General features: G+C 38.3%; 1 protein-coding gene across 2 annotated transcripts in view; it reads right to left on the bottom strand.

Moving 5' to 3' along the window:
• Positions 1 to 20,400, bottom strand: part of PLXDC2 (plexin domain containing 2) — a 256,273-nt gene that overhangs the window by 23,320 nt on the left and 212,553 nt on the right. For both annotated transcript variants that reach the window (XM_061468294.1, XM_061468295.1), the window contains 3 exons: positions 7,544 to 7,604; positions 4,582 to 4,735; positions 3,133 to 3,171 (listed from right to left, as the gene is read on the bottom strand). In XM_061468294.1, coding sequence (XP_061324278.1) covers positions 3,133 to 3,171; positions 4,582 to 4,735; positions 7,544 to 7,604 — 254 coding nt within the window. The remainder of the gene's footprint in view (positions 1 to 3,132; positions 3,172 to 4,581; positions 4,736 to 7,543; positions 7,605 to 20,400) is intronic.

The raw sequence follows: 20,400 nt of genomic DNA on the forward strand, positions 1-20,400 counted from the left end.
GTTATTTTAAAGAGAATGAAGATTAAAAAAAATCACAATGATATTCAAGTTGTATTTTAAAAAAGTTTAGGCATATATGTATCAGGCATCTATCATGCGTCTGTGAAGAAAGAGGGAAGTCAGGAGAAACATAAACAAGCAAATTTGAAATGTACATTAAAATATGCCCACAAGATTGTTGGTGAATTATAGCACCAACTTGCAGGTGATTTTCTCATATAATTAAAAGGTCAATGCAGTTTGAAATTTAATTTAAATTTAGTTGCTGCTTTCCAACTATTGGTTTCAAAAGTTCTAGGCGAGGCGAGATGAAGAATTTCTATGGAATCCTTTTGTTGTACCTAACCAGATACTGACTCCTATAATCCAAGGACACATCAAGCTATAGGCCATCACTGATCCAATTTAGCTTTGGTTTTCCATTATGAAAGGTTCCCCTTTATTAGAGTTTTAAAGGATCTAGTGTGAGAAAGTAAAGACCTTGTATTTGTGACCTGAAATAATCTAGTCTTTATAAAAGACTGACAAATCACAGAAAATCAAAGAATGTGCCTGCGGCTGCAGAGGTTTTATCTGAGCCTAATCTAGGGGTCACTGGAAAATTCAATGCATAATTGAAGATTCATCAAAAAGAACCTCTCACATTAAAGGCTACATTTACTGTGTGAATGAGAAATCCTGGTGTGTTGCTTTGCTTCTGTGTTGTTTGAAGTCAGCTTCTTTTTTTTTTCTTGTATTTTGAGAATAAAAGAAATAGCTCAAGGAAAATGAATAATCACATCAGGTGTTGATTTGTCCTCCTAAAATGCAGCAGCTTTCTCCGTGGAAATGGACTTGCTAGATAAGTGATGCCACAAACCCTGCTACCTCAGTCTACCAAGTAGGCCACAGCCATTGCTTGCTTGCTCTAGTATTCAACTTTTTGTTTGCTTTCACAGGGCTTTTCTTTTCAGATCTTGGGCAAAGGGTAGACGAGTGAAAAAACAGTCTTTGCAATTCCTAAATTGAAACTTGCATGTGTTTTCTAAAGCTCACCTTCTGAATTATTTTTCAAATAGAGCATATTATTTTGAGGGCTTTCTGAGGTGCTGGTCCCAGGCCAGCCACCTGCCATGGAGCGATGGCTCATAGGGCAGAGTGTGGGCACAGTCCAGCTGGGAACGCGTGCAGAGCAAACACAGAAAGGGAGTGGAGCACTGACTGATTCACCTTGCTATTGACCTTTAAGAGCACTGAAGCACTTTTCACAACAAAATAAAAAGCCATTTGATTTCAAGAAGAGAAGAAAGAAAGGTTCATGGACATTCCTGTGGACAAAATGCTTAACAGTATCACCTTGAGTTTATAGATGATCCCATTCCAAGGGATCACTTATGTGTCAAAGCCATGTCAAGCCATGGCAGCAACACTGCCAACAAATGGACGATTCAATACCAATTACAGCATGTGACCAGCTATGCTGTGGTTAGTGACAGCAAAATAACAGAGAAGCAACTGTGGCAAGGAAGGGGATGGCAAATGCCTCCTGTGGAGTGAAGAGATCTCTAATTTGAGGGAAGGAGAGAATAATGACTGAATCTTACCGAAAAAGAAATGACACTAAAACAGACCAAAATGCTATGATATCTGCCCACTCTGTTTTTTTTCAAAACTTGAATAATTCTGCAAGGGCCCTGAGAAACCACTATGCCTCAGCTGTCCTGACCTGCTGCAGCTGGGATCTCTGCCCATGGGGTTAGGAACTCCATGTAAGCTCAAGCCCAAACCCAAGCTACATTGTAGATGAGCCTGATCTATGCCCATCTCTGATCTTGTCTCCTGGACCAACTTTGGTTCTATGCTGAAGGTAGCTTGTCTCCAGTCCTGTCCATGGGCCATGTCTCTTGGTTAGACCTTGAAGCTGTGTTACAGAATTTTCTCTGGTCCTGTCTCCTTTAACTGCTGACCAGAGTCCCTGTATGGACCCAGTTCATCATCTCACTTCTCTGGCACTGCTGATGGAAGCTGCTTACTTTGGTCCTTGCCTGAGCTGAGCTGAGCTCTGAGCTGAGCTGTGCTGCGCTGTGCTGTGCTGTGCTGCTGGCTGCTGTGCTTAGCCTGCTCCCTCACTGCTCTCATCTGTGCCTTGCTGACCTGGCTTCCTGGCTTCAACCTAGACCTGTCCCACAGTTCAGTCTCAGCTGAAAACACTGGACTAGGACTGACCTCAGCTGCTGGACTCACTCTGCCCATGGTTCCTGCCACGCTTGGCTGCTGATTCCACTGCCCCTGGGAGAAGCCTGATGCTCCCTGCCAGGAGGAAAGGCAACCAGAGCCAATAATATTCCCCTTTGTATCAGTGGAAATATAATTTATTTCAATTTGCTCAGCAGATCATCCTCTGCTTTTACAGACCATTCTGAAGCCCTCAGAAACCAATCCAAAGCTTTCCTTTCTCCTCAGCGAGCTCTACATTGGCAGTGCACATAGACGCAGCCTACATCCAATGCTATTCTAACTAATAGCAAAATTCTCATCAGTTTCAAAGGGAGAAGGAACAAACCTCAGGTCTCAGTCCTTGAACCCAGAAAGAGAATAACAAAAGCAGTCCTCTGCAGATCATTGTTTAACAGAGGCCTTTATCAGTAAGACAGTGATCTTATTAATGTACATGGGGAATGTGCATGGAGAAATGCAGGATCTCTGCTAGCACAGAGACACAAATATAAGATGTATATACTTATTAACAAAATGGCATGTAATAATTGGCTACTATGAATGAATTTCTAGCAATATTATTATTTAGAACTAGCATCATATCCTCTCAGTATAGTTAAATACTACTATGTTATTATAATACAGCTAATAACCGTGTTAATACAGTTAAAATTTATTTACTATATCCATATTTGGAAGTTAATTAAACCTGATGTTCTATTAAGGAGTTATAAAGAAAGTTGTAACTGTTTAATTTACTAAGCAGTTGTTAAGCTTATTTGCCCTGCTTCTCTTCCACAAAGATGTGGAAGGCTGAAGTCCCTTGGGAGACTGGATAAAGCTATTTCTACAGTACGATTTTGATTAATGGAGTTCAGTGGGTTATAAATTGACACACTACTGACATTATTTAAAGAAAAAAAAATCATCTCTTACCTCCATTATCTTTTAGGTGCAGAGCTATCTTGGTGTCATCTATAAAGGAAAATCAAAGTTAATTGTAGAAAAATGCATTTTTCTACATCATGAGTCATTTTAGGACTGACTTTCTATTGTCAAAGAGATTCCACTATTGGAAAATGATTTGAGAACTAGATTCTAGTGTTCTTATACTGAGCAACACTTTACTTCCTTGCTACTAAAAAAAACATTTATGAGATGATTCAAAATACTGCTAAAATAAGAGGATTCAAAAAACATTTATGAGAGGATTCAGAAAACATTTATGAGAGGATTCACAATACTGGTAAATAAGGGTGCTAAAGTCTGCCTCATAACACAAGTAACTGTGTTACATGTTCAGACATAGCTTGAGCATTCTAACATACTGAGGACTATATGAACCAACATATGACAATAAAATAAAACAATTACTTAGCTCCTCTTCTAAGAATCATAAAAAGGTCTGCCAGTTTTAATTCCTATTTATTTCCATATTCCTCTTGTTGTGACCCTTAATGAAAAAAAATACCAGGGAAAAATGCTGATAATGTACTCCAAATCCTGCACCGACAGTTTCTAAACTTCTCTTGTTCCACACAAAACCAACCTTTCTTGTAAGTAGATTCCCACCTTGAATTCTGTTCTGCTCAGATTTTCCTGTCACAGGCCACTTAGAAAATCTGCCTGTATCCAGTACCTTTTCTTGTGTTTACATACAATTCCAACAGAAAACTCCCCCTGTCCCTATTTTATAGATGTTGTTTGATTAATCTGAGTTAGTTTTTCTAACCCGCTGAATTCTCTCCAGAAGCAGGAAAGCAGGATATTTCATCCACAGAAAGACATGATTTAAGCAGCCAGTGGAACTAGGATGAGAACTGACACACCATTCCTTAGCCAGTTAATTTGGTTGAGAAGCCTACAGAAACTATTTCACAACAATGAGCACTACATGTAAAGAACAGTGTGAACTGACTGAAGAGTTTAAAGAGGCAAATTTCAAAGAGGTTTTTAATTTGGGTTATCTCTGATTTTAAGCTGGTTAAATAGAGTATCTAAAGGGATTAAAAATTCATTAAGTCTGTGATGGGAGTTTCTTCACTAACTTTAGCAGAGTCCTCTCCTTCTACTACTTCAACAGGTTTTGGACTATGGCCTTTTGGTTAAAAGAATACAAAAAACTCATTGTAACCACAAGTTCTCCAGAAGTCTCCCTGGCTTGTCCATGCCTCTCTAGCACTGCCTTCTCCAGTATTCCCCCTTACACCTTACTATAGCAAGAACAAGTTGCAATTTAAAAGCAGCAGCAGATACTGCAATTCCCCATTCCTTCCACTGCCCCAAAGAGGAAAGGTCAACATGAATACATAAAGGAAATAATTTTCTTTTAGACTTGTAAATGACAGGTTTACACTACAGAATAATGCAGTGTATATACTTCACCTTCTGTGGGCAGGCTAGTTGGCAGGTGGGAAGTGGTGGACCCTCTGGTGGTCGTTAAAACTCTGAACTTTGTGGTGGTCGGCAGAAGGGTGGTGGAGGAGTGTAGAGGTGTTTCAGTTGTATCTATATTCTTCTCACAAATCTTATCTTTTGACTGTTAGGAAACAACAAAAACAAAGAAGAGAAATCTCAGTGGACACTGCCACTGAATGAAGAATTTCAGCATGGACAAGCTGTCAGGATAAAAAGAATGAAAATGTAAACCCTAAATCAAGGTATTTCAAGAGCTTCCCCTCCCCCCCCTTTTTTTTCTTCTTTGAAGTGCCTCTATGCAGCATTCAGCAACATACATTTTTCATTTAGCTGCAAAACTTACAACTCTCAGTTGTTAATGACAAGGCTTCAAAGTCATCCCTGAATGTCAAACATGTTATTCCCCCCAATCACATTTCAGCATCTAAGATTATCATTCAAATTTTCTCTCTCTTATTCTGAATGATCACCGCCATTGGTGCATTGGTGATGCATGGGAATTAACTTGTAGCTCTTCATAGTGAGTAATATGTAGTTAACTGGAGCACTTAATTAGGCTTTACACGCATAGAGAAGAATATGTGTAAAATGTGTGCATGTATTCAGCCCATAGAATATTTATATGCCACTAAAGAACCACATATTCACTACATGCCCTTAATTCCATATATCAAATTTCCATGGATTATATGTATATAACAATTATCATATAAAATATAAGGATTATAAAACATGAACTATGAAACAATCATACAAATGATTAAACTAAATTGGCACACCACGAATAATATTCACCATCATATAATAATTTAACTTATATTTTCATGGGCAAATATTTCAGTACAGAAACAGTTGTTTGTTTATGGACACTTTTAAAATTCTACAGGTGTAATAAATATTTTCTTTTATGGATCACACAGTTTTGTAGAAAAATACATCCAAGTAACTGGTAGCAAATTTGGGACTGCCCACAACTCCTGCTGTCCTTATTCATTTTAATGAGAAGTGGAGTCCAGCAAAGCCTGTTAATTTTACTGGGATCTGGCTTTAAAAGCCCAGTGAGTGTTGTCTTTCTTTTCATATGTATGGGTATTTTATTGTCCTTTGTTTTACCAGAAACAATATATTAATTGAAAAAATGTATTCATACCTGCAGTTAATTATTCTTTTTCTTCATGTTTTACCTTGAAAACCACTGTTAATTTCACTGATTCAATTTAATAAAAATTTAGCTCAAAATCTGTATTACAAAGAAGGAAAAATTACTATCAGAATCCTCATTATTCATCATCTTGAATGAATGCATCTAAAATTAACCTCTGTATGGTAATTATTGATCTTTCATTGAACTCCGGTCAGCTCAGGCCTTATTCTGGAAGATGCTAAGTAAGCTGTTGCTTCTACTCCAGAGAGCTTGAAAGCTGGATTGTGAACAGCAATTAAGAAGCCTGAAACTGCAAATCAAACTATTAGTTTCTCAGACACACCACATTGATAACTTTCCTGTCAGATCATGTACTAGTGCTCCTTTGAGCACTAGCTGTGTTGAAACAAGAAGGGAGAAACAGAATAGGATGCCACTGTCCTGCAGAAAGCAGGTTTTGGATAACATCATCTACAGGCACAACTGAGTCCTAGCCAATTACAATATGTATTAAAGCAATACAAGGATTGTGCACTACAACAACACATACTCCCAGTAAATCTATTGTATGCTCTTGAACAGGGTGTCCTCTGCAGACAATAAATCTCACAGAAATTCTGTTCTTACATCAGCAGATTACAAACTGCAAAGCTGAAGCTTCAAGACCATATAACAAGGCAGATGTAGGATGCAATAGCGGATGTTATCTTGCAATTAGAGTTGTAAGAAAAGAAAAATAATTATTCCATCAGTCTGGATTTATATCATTACTTCTCTTTGCTTCTACTGAGAATAAAACAGAATGTGCTTTTCTAACTAGACACTTGGGGCTATGTTTTGCCCTCAGTTTCACCTGACATTACATTTCAGAAGGGCTATGTTGCTGAAACTCATGAGCGAATTTAGCCCTTGCAGCCAAAATGGAAAAGTAACTGCTCTTTTTATGGCCATCAGGAGATTAAAAGTGTCATAAATTAATTTGTTTCTATTACCACAATCCACAAATAGAAAAGAAAAAAAACCCAAATCAAAAAAATCCAGTCCCCAAACCAAAAAACCTTCTAAAGGGAGTACATTGGGAAAGAACTAACAGCAAGATATTTATATGTGTGTCTTGAAAATGAACTGCTCTTGTCTAGAAGTACCCCAAATTATTATTTTGGAGGAAGCACAGCCCCTGTTTGAGAGTGTACCACTAACCAAGTCAAATCTCATTCTCTCACTGCCTCTCTACAAAAGGAAATCCAAATGCCATGTAGGGTGGTTTTTTTTTGTAATTATTTTTATTATTTTTTAACACCCCCCCCCCCCCCCCCCCCCCCGAATTCACCTATGTAGTATCTTTTGTACTAAATGATTTGGCAAGATTCCATGATCAAAATGCAATGCCTGTCCTGTTTTTCACTTGAGACTACTATGGCAGAGGATTTTCTGAGGTGAGAAACATCACAGTTTCTTCCCCTTTTAAGGCAAGGGTCAGAGATCTAAGAGAAAAATGTTGCAGGTGCACTGTTTGGGACAGGCTTTCTAGTATTTTCATTTTTTATTCAGGGTATTTTCTCAGAGATAAAATTTTTACTTTGTGTTCATTTTATTCCCTCAAATGGTGAGAGAAATTGCTCAGCCTATTTTTCTTTATTATGCCTTACAATGCTTCCACTGAATGATAAATATACCATGTCTTTGGCCTTGAAACCATGCTCCATAATCTGAATAAATTAATCAAAAGCATCATAAGGATACAAATGGCCTCTGATGGGCTGAGGATGCAAACTACTCACATACCTCTTCAGGGCAGCCACTGTCTACCCAATCTTGCCGGTGACGGTCAAATCCACTGGAACATCTTTTAATGATGAAATAGATAGAAGTTGTCCAGGTGGAAATAGAAGGAAAACAACAAAAAGAAAGGAAGTGAGAGGAAGAGAAGAAAATGACATTGAGAATAAATAAGTAAATGATGTGATTTATTTTAAAATCAATATGATTTATGTGGTATTATATTTATTCAAGAGGCTGTTGCTTGCAATATGAGCCATCATTTAATTAATTTCAGTTAAAGGTGTCTCAATGAATATTACATATTTCTTTTACTTATAGTTTTTAAATAAGAGTATCTCCCTTCTACTGGATAACTGCTCTTAAGACTACACTGAGCCATAGCATTTTTAAGTTTGATGTCAGCCATATGGATGTAAATTGGTTTAATTATTGCTGTCCAGACCTCTTAGCCATTAGCTTCTTAATCCCTCAAAGGACATAGTGAACCAGCCACTGCTTTTATCATTGGATTATAGAATGGTTTGGGTTGGAAGGGACCTTAAAGATAACCTAGTTCCAACCCCTCTGCCATGGGCAGGGACACCACACACTAAACCAGGTTGCTCAAAGCCCCATCCAACCTGGTCTTGAACACTGTCAGGGATGGAGTGCCCACAACTTCTCTGGGCAACCTGTTCCAATGTCTCATTGCCATCACACTATAGAGTTTCTTCCCAATATCTAATCTAAATCTACCTTCTTTCAGTTTAAAGCCATTACCCCTTGCCCTATCACCATTTGCTCTTGTAAAAAGTTCCTTTGCAGCTTTCTTGTAGGCCCCCTTTAGGTACTGGAAGGCTGCTAGAAGGAGTCCCTGGAGCCTTCATTTCTCCAGGCTGAATAAGCTCAACTCTCTCAGCCTGTCTTCATAGGAGAGGTGTTCGAATCCTCTGATCATCTTTTAGGCCCTGCTTGGGAATAGTTCCAACAGATCCACATCCCTCTTGTTGCTGGGTCCCATGAACTGCACACAGTACTCCAAGTGGGGTCTCGCCAATGCAGAGTCTCCTTTTGATGCAGCCCAGGATATAACTGGCTTTCTGGGCTGTGAGTGCACACTGCTGGCTCATGGTAAGTTTCTCATCAACCAACACCCCCAAGTCCTTCTCCACAGGGCTGCTCTGAATCTCTTCTCTGCCCAACCTGTTGCTGTGCCTGGGATTGCTCCAACCCAGGTGTAGGACCTTGCACTTAGCATGGTTAAACTTCATAAAGTTGGCATCAGCCCACCTCACAAGCGTGTCAAGGTCCCTCTGGATGCCATTCCTTCCCTCCAGTGTATCAACCGAACCACACACCTTGGTGTCATCGGCAAATCCCACTGTCCATGTCAGCGACAAAGATGTTGAACAAGACCGGTCCCAACACCAATCCCTGAGGGACACCACTTGTTACTGGTCTCCAGCTGGACACTGAGCCATTCACCACAACTCTTTGCATGCGGCCATCCAGCTAGTTCTTTATGCACCCACTGGTCCACCTATCAAGTTGATGTCTCTCCAGTTTAGAGATAAGGATGTCATGCAGGACAGTGTTGAACGCTTTGCACAAGTCCAGATAAATGACATCAATTGCTCTACCCCTGTCCATCAGTTCCATAGCTCCATCATAGAAGGCCATCAAGGTGACCTGAGACATCAAGATAAGCATATATTGATGTGATCACTGTTCACAGATTAACATAACAGGTCTTCTGAACAGCCTTCATGACTATTCAAGAATACCATCTAGTTGTTCCTACCTCCTCATTAGCTGCAGAAAACTTACATTGCATGCGTATTACCAGATTTGGTGAGGTTGATAAACTGCTTGCAATATTCTTTCTCCTTTTTGACATGTAGTGAAGAAATTTTAAAGCAACTTGTAACACTTTAATATAACTATTCCCCTGGCAATCCCCCTTTCACAAAAGTGCTATCAGTATTTATACAGTAACTTAGGGTTTCCTAGACAAAAGGCGGAGTTACAAAGAGAAATCATTATTGCAACAGCAAGCAAATAGCTAAACCTTGATATCTGACTTCAAAAGAGATTCTCCAACACTTCCTGGTATTTTTTCCAGCATGGCACCCATGGTCATAACTTACCTGACTGTACAGCAAGTAACCTTCTCACTGTCTTTTAATAAGACTAGTCAAACAAATTGGACCACTGTTATGGTTAGCTGTATTTATGGGGTAATTTTTTGTTCTAAATGAACTGAAAGATGCTGAGACATGCCAAGTACTACCCTGCTTCGAAAAAGATAAACAGGTGCATTTGAAAGAATGGAATGGTGGAATCATTTTTATAGTAGGAGAGTATGTTATAAGAGGATGTAAATAATGTTAATGACCTACTTGGAATAATAAATGTCTCCATATTGTAATTCTGAGCAGAATCTACAGTATCTTTGACAAAAGATTTTGAGCAAATGTTGCACTGATCCACATTATACCATTTGCAATGTGGAAATTCCTCCCCCCCCCCACCAAGCCCGAACAGGTGCCAAGTATCGCCCACTCTACAGCAACTGACTTTTCAAAAAACCTATTGCAGAGAAGAATAAAGATGTCCAAACCAGATATGTATTCCAGAGAAAAACAGTGACCTCCTTCAAAATGCATGGGAACAAAGGCCACTGTAAAGAGCTTTTTGTTGTTGAATAATAGAATCACCTAGGTTAGAAAAGACCTTTAAGATCATCAAGTCCAACCATTACCCAGGATTGTCAAATCCACCACTAAACCACGTCACTAAGGGCCTTGTCTACATGGTTTTTTAACACATCCAGGGATGGTCATTCCAGCACTTCCCTGGGCAGCCTGTTCCAATGCCTGACTACCCTTTTGGTGAAGAAATCTTTCCTAATTTCTATAATATTAGGAAATTATCTTAATATCATTCAATCTAAACCTTCCCTGGCTCAGCTTGAGGACAATACCTCTTGTCCTAACACTTGTTAGTTGCAAAAAGAGACCAGCCAACTCCTTGCTCCATCCTCCTTTCAGGTAGTTGTAGGGATAAGATCCCCCCTGAACCTTCTCCAGACTTCTCCAGCCCCAGTTCCCTCAGCTGCTCCTCATAAGACCTGTGCTCCAGACCCTTCACCAGCTTTAGCTGCCCTTCTCTGGACTCTCTCCAGCACCTTAATCTCTTTCTTGCAGTGGGGGGCCCAGAACTGAACACAGAATTCAAGGTGCAGCCTCACCAGTGCTGAATTCAAGGGGATGATCACTTCCCTGGCAACACTATTTCTGATACAAGCCAGGATGCTGCTGGCCTTCTTGGCTGCCCAGGCTGGATCATGTTCAGCAGCCATCAATCAGCACCCCCAGGTCCTTTTCCAATGAGCAGCTTTCCAGCCACTCTTCCCCCCAGCCTGCAGCATTCCATGGGGTTGTTGTGGCCCAAGAGCAGGACCTGGCACTGAGCATCTAGCCTATCCAGATCCCTCTGCAGAGCCTTTCTACCCTCCAGCAGATCAATGCTCCCACCCAGCTTGGTGTCATCTGCAAATTTACTGAGGGTGCATTTGATTCCCTCATCCAGATTGTCAGTAAAGTTATTAAACAAAATTGGCCCTAATACCAAGCCCTGGGGGACACCACCAGTGATCAGTAACCAGCTAGATGAGACACTATTCATCACAACTTTTTGGGCTTGGCCATGTAAGTGAATCTGTGTGCGAATTAGTGCTATTTGGGGAGCTCAGTGCTGCCTTTGTCATGCTCTATCCATAAATGTTTGAGAAAACAAAGAGGACCTTACTAAGCAGAAACACACTACGACATGGCATTCCAGGTATGAACAGAACATACTTTTTTGAAGTCTGTCTCCTACCTACTTTTCTCTAAAGTCTGAAGAGCTTCATTAGCAACTTCTGTACCCATCTTGATGGAGAACTGGACTAATTTTCGGATGTATCAAATACTTACAACACATTGTGTTTTAGTCATACTGCTCTAGCTAAAGTCTAATCTGTTTGTGGATACTATGTACATCTGAAAATCAAGCCCAACATATGGCATCAAGCCATTCCATAAATTCCTACAATCGAGGTATCCACATTAATTCAAATTTAGCTGTACTTAGACCTAGTAGGGATTAATGATCCTTTTATCTTAGATTTTATCATATATCTAAATGGTGTTAAACGCAAGGCTCCAAAGATTAAATGAATAACAGGCACACTCCTCTATAGTTCTCAAGTCTTTTCTGGGAAAAAAAACCCAACAATCTACTGAAAAATGGTGGTAACAGTGCTGAGGTTGATTTTCCCCCAGGAATTAACAAACCACCAAAAGCCGAATGCAACATGCAAGGGCTTGGAATGGCTCTTTCAAACATGTGACACTCTTCAGATAACCTTATCTGAAAGAAAAATACATTAAACTCTGGACATTGCTTATTTAATATTTTCTACTGGTGAGTCCAAGCCCCAGCAGCTTTATCTGGAATAAGATAGGCTTCAAACAAACCTGTTTGTGACCTTCCTTTGAGGTATGTCAATAAGATGTCAGCTGAAGCAGGTACTATCATTGCTGGGTTGGTGAATTACAGTTCTGGGAACTGTCATTTCACTGCACCACCCGCTTTACTGACCGCATTTTTAAGACCATTTAGTATCATGATGATAATTCCCTGTTGCCATTAAAACATTGGAGCAGATTTGATTAACTATGCTATTTATACCATCTGTCAACATGGCCATTTTGCAACTACATTTTCAAGTGATGACCAAAATCAGCTCCTAGGAAAGCAATAATAAAGATTCTCTAGGAAATGAGAATGGGTACATTCATGAAATGTTCAGAATTCCAGGTTGTGTGTGGAACTTGGGAGTACTGGTTCAGGAAGCAAAGGGAGAATTAAAGTCTCTGCATGTATAGCAATGACGATTTGGAATAATTAATGCAGCTGACTCTGAGTCACAAAAAAAATGTTAGAATCCTTTTGGTGAACCGTGCATAGCCAGAAAGGAGATGGAGATGTCATCAGATCTAGCAGATGCCATTTACCAGAGAATATTTAAATTGCAAGTATCCATTCAGTGTATGAACTGAAATCCTTAGCTTCTTCCTTTTTACAAGAGTTGAGTGAGGATTAATAGTAATAATAAATCAGATATCATGTATACAGAAAATTCATCAGGGTTTAACCTGTGAAAGCTAAAAACAATGGCATATTATGGAGAAGGAAAGGGACAAAGTTTGGATGGAAAAATCTTTTCACCAGGTTGAGCTAGCATAAAACAATCAAGAGTATTAAAATGCACAACATGTGTCCTTTAGACTAACTGCTCACTAAGATTTTTTTTTTTTTTTTGCCAGGATATCTGCAATGGCATGTAAAGAATGGATTTCTGGGATCTGAAAGGCACTGCAGAAATCTGACATGTTTTCTTAAATACCATGTAATTACTTAACTCAGTTAAAATGTTTATTGACTGCACTAAATAAAAGGTTAGCCTGGGAAATTAAATAGAAAATGGAACAGACAAAACTCTTTTCTGCTTTTAACCACTAAGGAAGGACCATCATGTTAGGAATAGACTAAGGCACTCGCTAGTTTGTTTGAATTATTAAATGAATAGTTAGAACATTTTAAAGCGAAATTTCTTTCCAAGCTTATGGAGATAGAAAGCAAAATATAAAAATAAATAAATATAAAATATATATATAAAAATACTGGAAGCCTTGAATTTTGTGTCCAACTGAAACAAACCCTAATCATAGATTTGTGGAGGAAAAAGCTCTCTACCTTTGTTCTCAGTCTGATTTTGCTTCCCTTTACCACAGAAGAGGCACCAGTTTGGTTCCTCACTTTCCTGTCACACTGTACTGTCTGGGAAGAGATTGCATTTTCATCACCCTGTTATTTTCTCTTTCTCTTGTCACAAATGCAGAACTCTATCACAGCTCGAAGCCTTAAGTTCATATGAAGCGGAATGTGATGCTCCAAGGCAGTCTTGGCTGCAGTGATCATGAGATGGTAGAGTTCAAGAACCTTGGCGCAGTTAGAAGGGCATGCAGTAAGCTCACTGCCCTGAGCTTCAAGAGAGCAGTTGTTGGCCTCTTCAGGAACCTGCTCAGTAAGGTTCCATGGAATAGTTAATACTTGATGAAGCATACCTGTGTCTGAAACACTGAATTCCATCATTGTCTTAACATTGTTTCCCTCTCAAAATTTACAATATTCAGATAATGATAAGGAGGATCAGAAAGGGGCACAAATTTCAGCAGATAACCTTCAACCTGATGATGTTTCCACAATTTTATATGATGGAAAGTTTGAAAAAATATAGCTACATGTTCTGCAATATCATGCAAACAGGGAAATGAAAAGATGGGTTTTCAAAAATCCCAGATCCCCTTTCATTTTACAGAAAAATTGAACACAAGTACTCTGACAGAAGATGTGAATAAGCAGTAGGAAATAAGTACTCCCATTGGGAATTCTTGCTGTTGGAAGACCCTAAGAATAAAAGTGATCTAAAAGAAGGAGGTTTTATTTCCAATTCAATGAGAAAGAAAGGAAAAATATGCTAGTTAAAGTGAGACTTGACAGAGTTCTGATTAAAGAAGAACAGTAGGATATTTTCTATAGTCTTAATGTCAGTTACAACAAAGGAAACATGCTGAAAAGCAGATAAAGAAGCTTTTGCTAAAGGCTTTGATTTGAATAACTACAAGGAAAAAGAAAGCATAAGAGGAGTCTATTTATAAGATTATGGCATCAGAATTTCCAAAAGAATCAGCAGAAAATAGTAACAATCAAATGTGTTCTCTGGGAATTCACACTAAAATTAGTCTCCGATACTAGATTACATTCTGCACTGCCTTTGACTTTTTGCATTTATACCTGTGCAAAGTTGGTATGAAATACTGATAAAAACAGAAGTTAGCAGAGAATTCTGACCTGTTATAATTTCTACCCATTTTGCACACAGTTACTCAGGGTTCAAGGCAAAGAGCTCTGAAACATTCTGGTTAGTGATCCTAAACCTAACCCTTATGCACAATTAACCCCCTTTCTTATCTTTATATGACTGTCTGAACTATTTTCTATCTCCAAATATCCAAATAATCTCTTCAATTTCAGGGTGGATGCTCCCATGATCTTAATTTTTTTTCTCCAATATTAATGTGTTACATTTCCTCCTGGTTAAAGAAATAAAAGTGAGAGCTTACCCTCCTGTGTTTAAAATAAAATATGAAGGTGATCTTTGGAAGAAATATTTTATTTTCCACTTTAGAGATCAGAAAATAGGAGACATGAAATGATCACCTGAGATAACACAGAATTCTGTAACAGGACTTAGAGGTAAGCTCAGATTTTCTGAAAACCAGATGAGCATACACTAACTCACAGCTCCTATACTTCTCGTAGTACTCCCAGACATATGAATTGTAGAACTGGGAATGTAGCTGAAAAACATCAAGCGTCAGGTGGCATGTAACAAGGCACAGATGTCATTCACACGCTGGCCAAGCTTACTTTTTTATTCGTATGCTTTTACTGGGATTTTGCCCCTTTATAAAAAAAACCCACTGATAACATTAACAAAGCAGAGGGGTCTGGGACAGGATGAAAGTGGCCTGGTGCCTAGTGATAGTACAAGATAGGGCTGTTTGCATTTCTGTAATCACGCACGAGCCGCCTGCAATCATGCAATACATAACATGTCTGTTTCAGTATTAGTGGTCATCAGCATCTGAGTGGCTAGAAAGAGAAGTGCAGAGATGTTTTAGTTAGGTTACTGCTCCTGTTACATCACATTCACAATTCTAAGAAGAGTAAGAAGTCAAAGGAAACAGGACCTGCAACAAGAGGTGGCATCACATGCTGAACTCACTCTACATAAATTAACATTTATATGCTTATAAAGGTTCGCCAACAAAGCAAGAGAGCATTCTGTTCAAAGAACATACGCTGGTTTGAAACTGTGTATTCATACTACTGCATTTGTGGAAAGTATGGATGAATTAGGGTTAAGAAAAGCACCTGCTGTAGAGGGTCTCTCTCCCTCTAAAGAGCACAAGAAAGGAAGGACATGAATCATCCTGTTACTGGTTATGTTCAAAAGAACGTAAAGTTCAGAAAGTTATTTGCTTCCCAAATTAGTATTCTACTTGCATTTTCTTTTTTTTTTTTAATCTAAAAGTGAGTCAAATTCTGAAGTCAACATTCATCAAGAACAGTCTGCAAAACAGATTACCAAAGAATTGCAGAACATTTGGGGCTCATCAATTTCTTCATTAATTGTCCATATTAATGTTTGTTGTGATATCTGGTGGGAAGCAAGTGCTTTTGTTAATGCTATGTGATAATGCAGATATTGGACAAGTTAATAGACCTGAATAGAGGGGGAACTTAAGATGTGATGGTGCACAAAAACCCCTTGATATTTAGGAAGGATACTGAGAAAACATAATTTATTTTCCCTGATTTTGGGAATATGTCCTGTAGGAAGGTGACTTATATGCTACAGAGAATCAGTAGACTTTGCTGAGAAACAGTAAAGTTGTATTGAGGTGTACAATCATAAGAGGTTTGCACTTCTAGAAAGCAGTTAACACTATTGTGATCACTTTGTCTGTTTCTACACTGGTAAAATAAACATGCCCAGAAATGTTCCTTGGCAATGAAGACCGCTGGCACAGCACGGCCTATGCCTGAACAAGCAAACTCTCGCAACCTAAAAAAGAGGAGGCTGCATATAAACTTCCAACTGGGAATAATTCCTGGAACAGTCCAACTGCTGTACCATGCCTGGGAACCGTTCTGGACAGTACTCCTGGGCATTGACTAAAATCACATTGGGGAACATCGGAACTATCTAATGGCACAGACAATGGTTGTCCAATGTCCAGGAAGCTTCCCAAGCTCTGTTTAATTTGCAGCTAATTCTATGTCAAAAAATATTTGGTATGAGAAGATGAACTACAGCTGTTTAAGTGACTGTTTTGTATCACTGCTGAACTGACCATTAAACAAATCTGACTGGGAATGCCATTTTGCATTATATGTCAGTGAAGCAGAAAAAGTAAAGAAAAAGGAAATCTGATATAGTGCAAAACTTTCCATTAAAAATACCTGATTTATTTATTTCCTTGTTTTATTTCTTTCCCTTGTAATGACAGCAGAAGAATTGAAGAGTAAGACTCACAAAATTGGTGGAAGATGGATTTCTCCATAGTAGTGCCCTGGGCTGGATGCTTATATGAAGGGAAGAAAACTAATGCTTCCACCAAAGTACAATAACATTCACCATATAAAGTATCTTACAGTCAGGTCTTCCTGTTGCTATGGATGTGACCTGAATTTCTGTCCTGAACTTGGAGGCCTTCTGAAATGCTCTGCTCTCAGTTTCTGTTCTTTCACTTTTTATAAACACTTGTAATAAGGAAAGAAAGGAGCAGTTGAGAAAATTATTATCTAGCCCAATGATTCTGGATCCTACGGGGAGGTGATATTTGGGTTCTGTAATGTAGTCTCATGAACAGTCAAATATTTCATAAAAGATACACATACCATTTTCTGATAGTCAAAGAAGTAGTCAGGAACTACAAATTAAATAAAACTCCGGCTTGCATACTTTGTTCTAATACCTTCTTCCTCACTAAATTAATGTTCTGCCAAGTGGGCCTATTGAACAAAATGCACCTACTGCACAATCATTATTTTTGAGTGCTAATCCATTAAATGAACCTTTTTCTGTAACTAAAATATCTGACAAATTGTCCTGAAGTCATAAAGCTTGGGTTTGTCAGATTTGTGTATTTTCTAATACATCACTGTTGAAAAGAAAAAAATCTGAAGTTATCCAGCTGTTGTAAGCAGTCCATTGGAAGAGAAGATAAGATAAACTAAATGATCCTTAAGGTCCCTTCCACCCCTAACCATTCTACAATACTATGTTCTATGAAACTGCAAAAAAGCAGTAGCACTGCTCTATGTACAGCAATGTATAAAACCATTACAAAATGAGAAACTATGGAATAAGGAACTAAGCTGTTTTAGTACTATCTTACCTTTATGATGAAGAATTCATTTAAGACTACAAAACCTAATTAACTTTATTAAGAGTACCTTATTTATTTATTTGGCTCATAAACTGGGAGAACTGCTGCTATAGGGCCAAACTGCTCTCTTTAGAAACTAAGAACCTATTTGTTGTCTTTGCTTTTTTTTTTTATCCTTAGCTTCCATATTAGAACTCTGAAGGGGCTTTGTCTCTGAAGTCAAAACTCTTTATGTCCTGCTATACTTGGTTTCAGATGTAGTGACCATGAACTACTTAAAACTTAACTGTTTTCATTAAGAGGCCAGTCAGCTTACTTTTAACTCTTCTAGTAGCACAGGAATAGAAGTTAGCATAAATGATATAGAAAACTATATATGATAGACAACAGAGACAGAAATGGATAAAAATATCAGTAGTTTAGCAAATTAAGGCAAATTAGAATTGGTTAGGTTAAGGAAAAGATAGACATTTCAGACGTGTGAAAGAGTTGTGTTAGAGCTTTACTTCTTTTCACAAGAAGTGAAATAAACATCCTGAGGACCAAGAAAATCAAAGCAGGGTAAGAACTATGCTGTAAACAAGATGACATTGATACCTGATTATTTTAGGTTAAGGTATATTACAGCGACACAACCAAAGCGGAGTATGAAATCCTGACTGCTTTCCTTTGTCTTTGAACATGTGCTCCTATGAGGAAGTTCCTATCTGCAGATGTCAAAACCTTCTTGAAGCTCTGTCTCTGAATTCAGGTTAAGTAGGTAAAATTTCTGCCTTACCTGCCAACTTCCCTCTCAGTGTTTTTGAAGTAATCTTCACTCTTGTGTTTAAGTAACCATATTATTTTTAATATTTTTTCTCATTTCTGTTCTATATTCACCTAATTGTCATCTACTTATATTTCACACTACCGTACCATGCAAATTAACATCCTAACTGTTTTGCATTATACTTTATTTACCCAATGTAATGCATGAGCATTTTGTTAGGTATAAATCTTTTATCTGTTATCAGGAAAGCCTACTTTCTTTGAGATGTGTTCTCTGCACTCTTCTGATTATACTCTTAATGTCTAATAGTTAATATCACACCATCATTTGAGACATTTATTTGGGAACTGGCCAGGCTATAATGCCTTGTGTAGAAACTTAGTCCTAAGAAAGCCCATCACAAAGCATAGAATGATGACCAGAATTCTGAGCCAAGTATCTTGAAATGTTGAGGAAACACATAAATTGCAATCTGAGGCACCTGCCTGTGGACCCCTTTCAAAGACAAGTGTCACTTTCATCAGTGAAACAGGAACATGGTTGAATCCAGAATCTCTGGTAGTAGCTATCAATGTTAGAAATTAACACATAAAAATGAAACCAAACAGAAAAGAATCTGGGGCTCCTGTGTGACTGAACATGGTGCACTTCTGTCAGCAAACAACTCCCAGAGTGAATGCCTGTGTAATTGAGAAGGGCAATACCCACTTTTACGGCTATAAAACTCAGAATAAGCAATGTGGAATTGAGTCTGAACTCAACTCTGTTGCGATTTGAAAGATTTATGGATGTCATAGAAGTTGCAGTTCTGAGTATAAATAGCTCAGCAAAGACTGAGTGGGGTTTTGTCTTATTGTTTTAATAAAATAAATAAGGAATAAAAAGTTACTAGTATGTACATGAACTGCAAAAGAAGTTTCCTACAGAAGAGAACTGTGCTACCTACCTATTTATTTAGTGTTTTACCACTATGGTATTTCAGCTGCATCTGCGAAATAAATATGGATATTAAACACAGATTTTGTGATCTTCCTTTCAAATTAGTCAGGAAAAGTAAATATTCTCAAAGGTATGATTAACAGATGGATATCTACTTTCCCTCCCTCATGATTTAAGTGCTTAACCGTCCTCTGTACCTTTGATAACTATTTCCTGCAGTTATACTAAAACACCATAGGAATGTGATATATTTGATAGACCCACAGGAGACGCACTTTGCACTAAGGTCTTAAAACAGTCCAGGCAACAGTCCTTCTTGTACTGACTGTGATATCTATACCTCAGCCAAGCTGTGTTGCAAAATTGGATACAACAGAAACCTGCAGAGTGGATAATGAATAGAGTTTGCAGACTCCAGAAGACACAGCAACATCCCTGCAAAGGAATCAATAGCTAGTGAAACCTATCTCAAATTTTGAAAGGCAAATGATATGGTAAGAAGCAAAAATATACAATATGAGTAGTGTGAGTGATGTGGCTGAAATAAATCACGGTGTTTATAACTAGATTAAGAAACTTCAAAATGCTTCCCAGTCTTCAGGTCCAGGATTTAATAGCAAATATTTCAAAAGAAAGATTAGGATTTCAGAGTAATTAGAATTATAGCAATCTTATGACCATTCTCTAGAATAATTTAAAGTTTTGTAACCCAGCCTTGCATTTCTTAAAAATCTGCACCAGTTATGAGCATAACTGTTGTTCTCATGCTGTTCCAAGTTATTCAGGAAAACAAAGCAATGCATACACATGTAAAAATGTGACTAAAATTGCAGATGTAAGAAAACTGGATAATTTCTGTACGAAGACAGGACTCGAATTCAGTTGGGTAGATATCAAATCTGTTAATGGGAGGATAGGGAGTTTTAATCTCTAGATTGGGGCTGCTGAGATCGTCAGCAAGCAAGAAAGGAGGACACTGCAGAAGAACATGTGGAGAAAGGAAACTTGAGGAATAAAGCTCATAAGACAAAGTTTTACTAGTGTAAGAAAAAGCTCAGGCGAATACTGAAAAAAGATTCCACATAGCTCTCATATGGTATGGGTCC

Source organism: Pezoporus flaviventris, unplaced genomic scaffold, assembly GCF_033815535.1.
Source record: "Pezoporus flaviventris isolate CSIRO_AGI_PZ_B2104156 unplaced genomic scaffold, CSIRO_AGI_Pfla_v1 ptg000047l, whole genome shotgun sequence".
Lineage (NCBI taxonomy): Eukaryota > Metazoa > Chordata > Aves > Psittaciformes > Psittacidae > Pezoporus > Pezoporus flaviventris.